Genomic DNA, 11,395 nt, shown 5'->3' with positions numbered 1-11,395 from the left:
TTCCGAAGTCCCTTCGGTGGGGGATGTGAACTGGGGAGCCAGCGCAGCACCGGGGGTACTGGGAGAGGAGAGGGAAGGCTCATTAGGACCGAGCTTCACTCTCCTTAGGTAAGTATCTGACTTTTTTATTTTAATATGGGATCCCATTCGCTTTAAAGGGACTCCGAGCAGTGCAGAAACTATGGAAAGATGCGGCCGCGATTTCAAATGCGAAAATAAAGAAAACTAAAAGGCGTAGGGCAACGATTTAGGTGTCGCCAGAAAGAGAGCTTTAAAATGATATCCATCTTTCCATAGTTACATTGTATTACACAGACCGACTTTTTCTGCTCAATGGAGCTGCTGACACTGGGGAAAGTGTCGTCCTGTGTAATACAAGTAACTATGGAAAGATGGATATCTTAAAGCTCTCTTTCTCCTCTTTCTGGCGACACCTAAATCGTCGCTCTACGCCTTTTAGTTTTCTTTATTTTCGCGATTGAAATCGCAGCCGCGGCAATTTCAATCGCGAAAATAGCGAAAACTAAAAGGCGTAGGGCAGCGGTGTATATATCATTGGAAAGAGGAGAAAGAGAGCTTTAAAATGATATGCATCTTTCCATAGTTTCTGCACTGCTTGGAGTCCCTTTAAGTGAAACAGAACATCTAAATGGGGTTGAGAGGCTGTTAGCTGAGATATGGATCCTTGTTTACACCATGCTCCCAGACCTGGGAGTTGGACTGACACAGAGGTATCGTAAATTCTGAGTTCACAAGTTTAGCTATACAGGCTGAGAAAGAGTTTAAATATTATCAGCCTCATACCAATATAAAAAGTTTTTGTCCAAATGTGAACTCCCAGTTGCGATACACATTCGTTCCAACGGACACAGCATGTATGATCTTTGTGTCACTGCCCTGAAGGGTGGCATCAAAACATCAAATGATCGATTAATAGCAGAAACAAAATTTATAAATTGGTTCAAAGCAATGGACAAGGGCTTGAATAAGGACAACATTTTTTTATATTGGTAAGAGGCTGATGATATTTAAACTTTTTCTCAGCCTGTATAGCTAAAAACTTGTGAACTCAGAATTTACGATACCTCTGTGCCAGGTCTGGGAGCATGGTGTAAACAAAGATCCTTATCTCCGCTAACAACCCATCACCCCATTTAGAAGTGAAAACAAACTCATGAGATAAGTTTATCTGCTAACGGGGGAGCCAGTGGTGGAACGCGTGGACCAGGAGAGGAACAGAAAGTCTCTATAGGACCCTATCCTTCGGTGAGTATTTGGTTTTTGTTTTAGGAAACACTTCAAACTCTTTTTAAAGGAAAACTGAAGTGAGAGCGATAGATACTATATTTTTTGGACTATAAGACCCACTTTTTCACCCCCAAAAGTCGTGAGAAAAAGGTTACTGCGTCTTCTAGTCCGAATGTAACAGTCCTACCTACCTTGGTGCTTGTTTGCTTGTGTAGTAAATTATCCTAATGAGGTCCGCAGTGGGGTGGCAGCAGCGCTATCCACATTGTTCCTAAGGGGCATTGGAGCCGCTGCTGTAATCATCCACAATGCTGGTTCTTTGATCTTTAATCTCGCCCAGCGTCAGCCCCGCGATCCCAGCTGACAAAGTACATCTTCAGCCGCTATAGCGGCAGTCCGCAGAGGCTTCCGTCCTGCCTTGTTTATTAGCGTCACCCCATGACGCACGTGTGCTGCAGGTCATGAGAGAGTGCAAGTCAACAAGGCAGTACGGAAGCCTCTGAGGACTATAGCAGGTGAAGATGCACTTTGTCAGCTGGGATCGCGCTGCTGCGGGGCTGACACTGGGCAAGATTAAAGAACCAGCATTGTGGATGATTACAGCGGCTGCTCCTATGCCGCTTAGAGACATTATGGATCGTGCTACTGCGGGGCATGTTGGGCAAGATTAACCTCCCTGGCGTTATGATTATTTCCAGATTTAGGGTCTATAAGCCGTGCAATTTTTTTTGACAAGCTTTTAAACCCTAAAAACAAGAAAAAAAAAAACATACAACAGAGAGATCTACAGCAGCTCCGGCATATAGCTCACTCAGGCATGGGATTGCCACTGAGCAGCGGATTTCCATCCTGAGCCTGACTCAGGATCACTAAAATGGAGGTTAAAGATCAAAGGACTAGCATTGTGGATGATTACAGCGGCTTTTTCTATGCCGCTTAGAAACAATGTGGATCGTGCTGCTGCGGGGCACACTGGGTGAGATCAAAGGACCAGCATTATGGAGGATTACAGCAGCTGCTTCTATGCCGCTTAGGAACACTGTGGATCACGGTGGTGCTGCTGATGCCACCCCACTGTGCACCTCATTAGGACCGCATGGACACCCAGACCGGACCAAACTACTGCCATCCAGGCTGGTGAGTTCTCCTTTAAAGTTCACAGTACTCAGAAATAAAAAGTGTGGGGACATCTAGTGGCCACATACACAAACACAAATTATAAATACACACAGTAAAAAGATAAATAATAAATAACTTACTGTAACCCCTTCACCCCCACCCCATTGTCGCCACCATAAAACATTTGTAAGAAAACACAACAACAAAGTGACAGCATTTAAAAGAAAATACATAAATAGCTTAGGAACCTTTATTTTAAGTGAAAATATTGTTGCATTACATTGTGCTAGCAACATAATTTAAATGTTGTAATAATCAGGACAAATGGGCAAATAAAATGTATGGGTTTTATCAACATAAGAACATTTTATGTTTAAAATAAAATGGCTGAAAACTGAGAATGATTTTTCCATTGTTTTCCTTTTCTACCCTGTAAAGTACATATACAAAAAATAATTCTTAGCCAAAATACCCCTCAAACAACAGTTTAATTGGTGGCAAAAAAACAACAACAACATAACATGTAGATCATTTTAGTGTGATAAGTAGAGATAAAGTTATTGGTGAATGAATGGGAGGAACAAGATGTGAACATTGCTGTGGTTTTGAAGGGTAAAAACCTGTGATAGGGAAGTGGGTAAATGACAGTAACCGGCATTTCCACCAAGTGATGGCATTTGTATTCCATGTAATGTATAGATAGCAGTATTACATTACATATCTTCCAAACAATTTGAGGTAGAGGGAAACACAACAAATAGATTTTCTAAACCCCTAAAAAGCCATGACAGGAGAGTTATTATTTATCATGCACATACAAAAATATAAAAGTGCAACCCAAAACAAACACTTAAGTCCCTAAAACTTTAGAAAAATAAAACTACCCAATCTCAGTTTATTAAATTATACATTAAAAGTTAACTTCAAGCATTTTCACTTGAATAGTATCTACAGCAGTCTACACCAGGCAATCTATTGTGGAAGTGAACAGATGTATCACTTCATAAAGCAGCTTATAATAAAAGCAAACACTGTGTGCATTATATATTGCACAATAACAAACTTAGCCTTCACAGTGTTTCACTTGATTTTTATCTACAGCGATGAATATCAGACAAACTACTGCAGAGATGGATAGGTGTATCACTTCATATAGCAGCTTGGGAGAAAACACACTCCAGATGAACAAGTGGTAACGAAGAGCTGTCACCAAAATAATGTAGGCTGTGACTGGGAGAGAGCGAATGATTGCATAGCAGTAACAACCATGAGCTACCGAAGGTGAAGACCTGAAGGAGTACAAGAAGAATAAGGTAATTATTAGCACTCAAACTGAAGAAATAGTTAGGTTTGCTCCACTTTCTACTGTCCTAGTTCCTAGTTATCACACATACACCGTTGCTTATTTTTTCAGGGACAATGTAATGTGTAATGCCATGTCCATTTTTTAGAAGGCAGTCACATACAAGCACAATTTGACATCCCTTTTCCCTGTAGTGTAGTACTGCTGGCAGACCTCGAAAAATGTCAACATTTGGTTCACTGGCAGCAAGTGGTTTGCTCAGAATGACTACTGAAATTGCTGCTGGAGGAAAAGTTGAAGCATCTCAATTGGCTGAAGTAGATGAGAGAAGGAAATGGGGCCTCACCATGCCTGGGCTTACTGGCTAATGCCAGGCCTAAAAGAACAACTGCAGTTTGGAGGAGTCCGATCATTGGTAGCAAGCAGGCGAGAAGATTAGCAAGTTTGGATATGATACTGTGCTGCACTCTGCATGACCACGATTTACATAGTCATTCCAAGGAAACCACTTTGCTGCCAGCTCCCAAGCCCACTCCACCAGACTCCAGAGCTCGTCAGCATTCTCTTGCTCAGCCCTGCAGGGTGTCCCCTCCTGGACTCTGAGAGACAGGACTCCAGGGCAGATCACCACCTCCAATTCACTCAGCTGAAAAAGGTATAAACTGACCCATATATCCTTATCTGATGTAATGCTATGAAACAAGTTTCTAGAGGTTGTATAATAGCAAACAAACAAACAAACAAACAAACAAACACAGAACATTTATATCGCGCTTTTCTCCTGGCGGACTCAAAGCGCCAGAGCTGCAGCCACTAGGACGCGCTCTATAGGCAGTAGCAGTGTTAGGGAGTCTTGCCCAAGGTCTCCTACTGAATAGGTGCTGGCTTACTGAACAGGCAGAGCCGAGATTCGAACCCAGGTCTCCTGCGTCAGAGGCAGAGCCCTTAACCATTACACTATCCAGCCACCACCACCACATAATAGAATGAAAGCATTAGACTAATCTTAACTTTATTTGAGCTAAATTAAAAAAAAATACCTCAAAATTATTCAAAATCGGTTTCCACAGCATTATCAGTGGAAGAACTCTACTGGATCCCAGTATCAACAGTTAATTGCTTCAATATTTTGCTGTCAGGCATATGCTTGTCATTTCTACCTTATGAAATGTATTTTTACCTGTTGGCTTCAGCACAAAGGTAACATAGCAAATGTATAGTCCAAAGCAGAGGCCCGCTGTATGTCACAAATGCGGTCAGGAAAATCGCTGGGTACTCAACGTAGTCATCCAATCCTACAAAGCCAGCTGATATATCCACAGTACTTATAGTGTTAGAATTACCCTATTAAGAAGCATAATGTTATACAGAAAACACTTATGGAAATTTACTACATAATTGCTATAAGACTAACACATTCTTAAAACACTTGAGTTAGCTTGGCTTAAGTGAAATATATTTAGCTTCAACGTGCAAATGCTATTCTTACTCTAATTTCAAAATCATGGTTTACAACAGGCTTGTCCAACATAATGCTCAGGTGCCACAATCTATATTAATAGTAAATTACTGTGCATACCTCTCATGCTTTATATGTACAGTAATTGATGGTTAAGTAGAGTTGGAGCATTTTTCTACACTGCTGCTGTGCACTAGGCTCATCACTTGGTGGTTGAGTTAAAGGGGCACTAAAGCGAAAAACTGTAAAATTAAAATATGTGCAAACATATACAAATAAGAAGTACATTTTTTCCAGAGTAAAATGAGCCATAAATTACTTTTCTCCTATGTTGCTGTCACTTACAGTAGGCAGTAGAAATCTGACAGAAGAGACAGGTTTTGGACTAGTCCATCTCTTCATAGGGGATTCTCAGCAAGGCTTTTATTCTTTATAAAGATATTCCCTAAAAATGATTTAAACAATGATGCTGGCCAGCTTCCCTGCTCGCTACACAGTTTTTTGGCAGTTGGACAGAGCAACTGCCATTCACTAAGTGCTTTTGAAAATAAATATATCCCTGAGAATCCCCTATAAAGAGATGGACTAGTCTAAAACCTGTCACATCTGTCAGATTTCTGCTGCCTACTGTAAGTGACAGCAACATAGGAGTAAAGTAATTTATGGCTCATTTTACTCTGGAAAAAATGTACTTCTTATTTGTATATGTTTGCACATATTTTAAATTTTACAGTTTTTCGCTGTAGTGCCCCTTTAAGTTGGTGGGTAGGAACAGCCAGCAAGTAACTGATGCAAAGAGTGATGCCCATGCAATAAGGACACCATATGAACAGGCAAGGGAAATGTTTTTTTGGCCCCAACTGTAATGAAATCAAATGGCACATTACTGCACAGCAGCACATTGCTGCACATGCATATTCTGCAATGTAGACTTAGCTCCAATGAGTGCCAATATAAAACCTTAATTTGTGTAGCCAACACAGAAAAATCTGTAAAAGCTATTCCTTTATGGTCTTATCACGACTCACCCCAGAAAAGTGCTTTCCTTTGCAAAAAGGTTGACAACCCTAATCTACTTACTCTCTTACAAAGCTTCATTTATAAAAACAGACTGGCATAACAAGGAAGCTGAACTGAAATAGCCATTGTTTAAACGGATTTTAAATTAAGTATGATTTAAAGTATTGTAATATGTACACAACTTAAGGGGAACAAAATAAAACTAGATATAAAGAGTCCAATATGGACAAAGATGTCTTAAACATGATTAAGTGTAAAGGGAATGCATTTAGAATTACAACTATATATATATATATATATATATATATATATAGATAGATAGATAGATAGATAGATAGATAGATAGATAGATAGATAGATAGATAGATAGATAGATAGATAGCTATAGCAGGGATCTTTAGAGAAAACACAACTTAAAGTGTACCTGAGAAAATGGGGTCAGGCTTTATATTTACTTGCCCCATGAACTCTGTGGGCTCCCTTGCTGTCCTCCCAGGTGGCTCAGTTCGTCTGCAATCCTTCCCGATAGTAAGGCTTCAGTTGAGTCAGTCAGGCCGGGAGCATTCTATGTCTGCACAGGTAGTATTATGCAGGAACAGAATGCTTCTAACATCAGAAGCGCAATGGGGGCGCGTGCGGCCAGGCCGTGCATGTGCAGTACAGCCCCGATGGATGTGACTGAGGTCGCATTCACAGTGGGACGTTATGGGCCTGCATTATAAAGTCATTATAACACAGTTTAACGCACTCTAATATTAAGCCTATGCGACATTCAGAGTACGACGTTAACGTCATGTTGTAAATTTTGCGTTATGGTAACTCACTGCTTGCAGTGCGTTACCTCTAAGCGCAGATGTTAAACAGATAAAGAGAGGCATACTTTTCATTGACTGTATGCTCCACTGTATCTACGGTATGCCATGGTAATGCAGCATTAAAGTAGGATTGTCACCATAAAAATCAAATTGCAATAGAAACTGGTCTGAGTCTCTTGAGTGATAAAGAAGCCCTACCTGTATTCCACACTTTAAAAAAAAAGTGCAGTTATGGTTTAAGAGTTACCACATTCAATTTTGTTACTGGCCCTTTAAATTGTCATCACCAACAGTTGCAACACTGGGGACTTTTTTTAATCTATAATATATTCCTCCTATCCTTCTTTATCCCCCCCCCCCCCCCCCCTCCTTCTCAAGCCTGACTTTTGCAGGATTGGCTTACCCACCCTCACCATTCCATTCCTCCCGACCCATATCTCTCCTCTTCCCTGATTGGCTGACACCGCATGTGACGTATATACTAGACGCTACAGGTGTCAGGCACTGCTACCGTGGAAAGAGGAACTTTAAGAGAGCCGCTGCAGGGAAGCCTGTGCAACTGCCGGGAAAAGAGGAGCCCAACCGCCTCTGGAGGAAGAGGCGATCATGTACCCGCCGCGCCACCTGGAGGAAGCAGAGTCCTCCATTCGTGTCACGTCGGTTGTTGGACAGGTTGGAAGAGTGTTGATGGGCAGCAGACGGATAGTAGCAGAAGGGACGGTTGAGCGGTGGGAGGGAGGAAGAGCTACTGGTCTATAGCGATCATTCCCGCCGGGATGCAGCAACTATAGAGCGGACTACGGAGAGCTCCTTTCTCCTACGGGTCAGGGTCTCCTCCGACCAGGGCGGCAGGAAATACATGGAGGATGTTACCCTGGTGCTGGTGGAGTCAGAGGCCAGGGAATGAGAACTTTCCTGGGAGGAGGAGGAAGATGAGGAGGAATCAGCAGCTGGAGCTTCTCTGAGCCAGGCTCTAAACCACAGCCACAGCACACATAATAATGTAATTATAAGGATATTACACAAGGACAAGTATAATAAATTGTGGGATGAAAGTAAAGAGTGTCACCAGAAGCAGAGACTGGGATTCAAAGAGAGGAGTGATGTCAGAAGGGGAGTTCTGAGAACTAAAGGAGTAACAGCAGGTGAAGAGAACATAGGGCCCAGTAAGGTGTGATGAAAGAAATGTGTGTTAAATTGTGAAATAAGCTCAGCAGGATGGAATGAAAGAGGGATGACAGAGGAGTTAAAGAGATGTGACAAGGAATAACAGAGGAATGAAAGACTGATGAAAAACGGGTAACAGAATTATGACTGAGGATTGACAGGATGACGGCGAGGGAGCCCACGGGTGTTCATGGGGCTGAAGGAAGCCCCAGGTAAGTATAAATTCTTCTATCCCCTTTGTCTCAGGATTCCTTTTAACGACCGCCTAACGCCGATGGGTGTCGGCAGGTCGCAAGTGGTTTCCCATGGAAACAGAGCGGCCTTTCCATGTCAGTTCACGGAGGGTGTCTTTGAACAGCCTGCGAGCCTCCGATCGCGGCTCGCAAGCTAAATGTAAACACGCGGGGAAGAAATCCCCGGTATTTACATCATATGGCGCTGCTGTGCAGCAGCGCCGTAAAGGAGATCGGCGATCCCCGGCCTCTGATTGGCCGGGGATCGCCGGCATCTGATAGGCTGAAGCCTATCAGAGGCGGCGCAGGACGGATCGCCTTCCTGTGCCACCCACAGGAAGGTGGGGAGGGAAGGACATGGAGGCTGGGAATCGATGCGGAGGGGGGCTTTGAGGAGCCCCCCCCGCTACACGCAGCAAGCCGGCGGCGATCAGACCCCCCCAGCAGGACATCCCCCTAATGGGGAAAAAAGAGGGGGGGGGGGGGAAGTCTGGTCACCCTGGCTGCAACCTGATTTGGGCTGTGGGTTGGAGAGCCCACGCAGCACAGATCAGTGCAGAATAGCCTGCTCCTTAAGTGGTTAAAGAGTAACTGTTAGCCCCCAAAGTGAAATTTAAATCTCTACAGCAATGTTTTATTTAGTATTAAAGTGATCCAAAAAGCCAATGCAGAACTTAAAAATCAATATAATTTTGTTACTATGTAGCCTTTCGCCCAAGCTAAGGACGCAAAGCCGCATATCAGATACTGATGAGCATGCAGAGCATGCCTATGTCTGCCCGACCTCCCTCTCCCCCCCCAGGACCAGGTGCCGATCTATTCGCACCACAAACAGCTGACCGCTCTGACAGGGAGAGAGAGCGGCAGCACTTCCAGCGCCGCCACTGCAGAGCAGCCGCTGCCGAGACACATGTGAGAGAGATGCACGGTGGCGGCTGCTCTGCCGTGGCTGCGCTGGAAGTGCTGCCGCTCTCTCTCCCTGTCAGAGCGGTCAGCTGTTTGTGGTGCGAATAGATCGGCACCTGGTCCTGGGGAGGAGAGGGGGGTCAGTATCTGATATGCGGCTTTGCGTCCTTAGCTTGGGCAAAAGGCTACATAGTAACAAAATTATATTGATTTTTAAGTTCTGCATTGGCTTTTTGGATCACTTTAATACTAAATAAAACATTGCTGTAGAGATTTAAATTTCACTTTGGGGGCTAACAGTTACTCTTTAAGGTGGTCATACACTTTTATACATTTTATTTCATCAATATCTAGTCGATTGAATAATTTGACCGAATCTGCTAGAAATCAATGCCACAAGCGATCCCCAAAAATCGGTCAAATGTGCAGGATTGGAAATTTCGGTTTATTGGGAGCGCATCGCTAGCAGCATTCAATTAGACAACCGATTAAGCTACTCTCACTTGTCCACAGCACGGTTCGGGTCACTTCTCTTCCCACTGGCTGCTTCTTCCTCTCTTCTCTCCTATCACTCTGGGCTACAGTAGGACATCAAATGATAGAGATCAAATACTACAAGACTCTAGTGGTCATGTAAGGTAATGCCATATGGCTCTAGTGTTTGACCTTTTGTAGCTACGTCATACAAGCACCCGGGACCCAGGAATGAAGAAGCAGTCAGCAGTGAGAGAAGAGACAGTGACCACTGGGGCAGGTGAGATGAAGCTACACCGCACTGATACAGCAGGCAGCGAGGATCTCTTAGCTAATGGAATTAATAGGCTCAAACAAAACAGATGTATAAAATTCTGGATCAGAAAAGAACATCCAATAGGCTGACATCCATAGTCCATAAATACCCATGGAAGGAAGGTCTGAATTCCAGCCTTCCTGGTCCTCTCCCCGTTCCCTTGATCCACCGCTGTCCCCAGTTCAAATACAGCGCCTTTGGGACTCCTTGGAAGGCTTTGGAAGCACTCGCCTCCCCAAGTGCTTCCAAAGAGTGGTGCATCCGTGAGACCAGGCTTGTGCATGCACAGTACAGACCTGCTGTCTTCACGAAGAGTCCTGAAGGTGTATTTGACCAGATGGTTGAATAACTTCAAGGGAGGGAGAGCGGGGGAACGCGGGCATGAAGATATGACTATGCTCTATGGTATCTAGAGCCTTTCCTTCACATATGTATCTAATTTTTTCTCATTAAGCGTTGCTTCAAATTAGCTTTACGCTCAGTTATCAGTAGACCACTTCATATTATTTTTGTGACCCTCTTTCATGTGAGTCAGTTCCCTATGACTGACTACAGTTGATCTTTTCCCATTAATCAAGAATGAAGAAAAATAAATAACAGAGCCAGAAAACTATACCCCGGTAAGCATAACATCAGTTGAATGTTAAGTGTTTAAAGGTAATATAAGCAAAGTACTTAAAAGGTTATAGCACAGAATAATCTAATTTAACATAATCAACGTGGGTTTACTAAAAGTAGGTCTTGTCTGTTTCAATTCTATATAAAACAACATACCTGGAAAAAGAAAAAAGCTTGTCCAAACCAGTAGTGCATTATTGTGATCTGGGCAGCATCGAATTGCAAGATCTTCCATACAAACATAGTTAGAATAAGCTGAATCAACAAGCAGAATACCAAGACCACAAGGTTGTGTGGCCTAAACAAAAGAGCTGTAAGCAGGATCAGTCCACTGTAAACTTCCCATAACCCAACAACTTTAGCTTTGGAATCTGTGTAAATAACATGGGATTTCAAGAGGTCCTTTATGCCAGTGATAAGAATTCCAAGGATAAATATGTAGACAAAACGAGCTTCTGTGATTCCCCTACAAAGAAAAACAAATTAAATGATGCAGTATTTGGGAGATTTTCATATTACCAAGATAATACTTTTGTCAACAGTCAGAGTTTTCTATCGTACCTTAAAGTGTACCAGAGCTGTATAAAATATTATATATACAGGATCTTCTAAAAAAATTAGCATATTGTGATAAAGTTCATTATTTTCTGTAATGTACTGATAAACATTAGACTTTCATATATTTTAGATTCATTACACACAACTGAAGTAGTTCCA

The 11,395-nt window shown here is 42.8% G+C and overlaps 1 protein-coding gene across 4 annotated transcripts in view; it reads right to left on the bottom strand.

Moving 5' to 3' along the window:
• Positions 1-1,682: 1,682 nt before the first annotated feature.
• Positions 1,683-11,395, bottom strand: part of PIGG (phosphatidylinositol glycan anchor biosynthesis class G (EMM blood group)) — a 137,984-nt gene continuing 128,271 nt past the window's right edge. For all 4 annotated transcript variants that reach the window (XM_068233895.1, XM_068233896.1, XM_068233897.1 and 1 more), the window contains 3 exons: positions 10,835-11,144; positions 4,851-5,014; positions 1,683-3,656 (listed from right to left, as the gene is read on the bottom strand). In XM_068233895.1, the coding sequence (XP_068089996.1) occupies positions 3,431-3,656; positions 4,851-5,014; positions 10,835-11,144 (700 nt within the window). In that variant the 3' untranslated portion in view covers positions 1,683-3,430. The remainder of the gene's footprint in view (positions 3,657-4,850; positions 5,015-10,834; positions 11,145-11,395) is intronic.

Source organism: Hyperolius riggenbachi, chromosome 1 (assembly GCF_040937935.1).
Source record: "Hyperolius riggenbachi isolate aHypRig1 chromosome 1, aHypRig1.pri, whole genome shotgun sequence".
NCBI classification, from domain to species: Eukaryota; Metazoa; Chordata; class Amphibia; order Anura; family Hyperoliidae; genus Hyperolius; species Hyperolius riggenbachi.
Note: the sequence above shows the minus strand (reverse complement) of the source record. Positions and strands in the feature narration are given on the sequence as shown.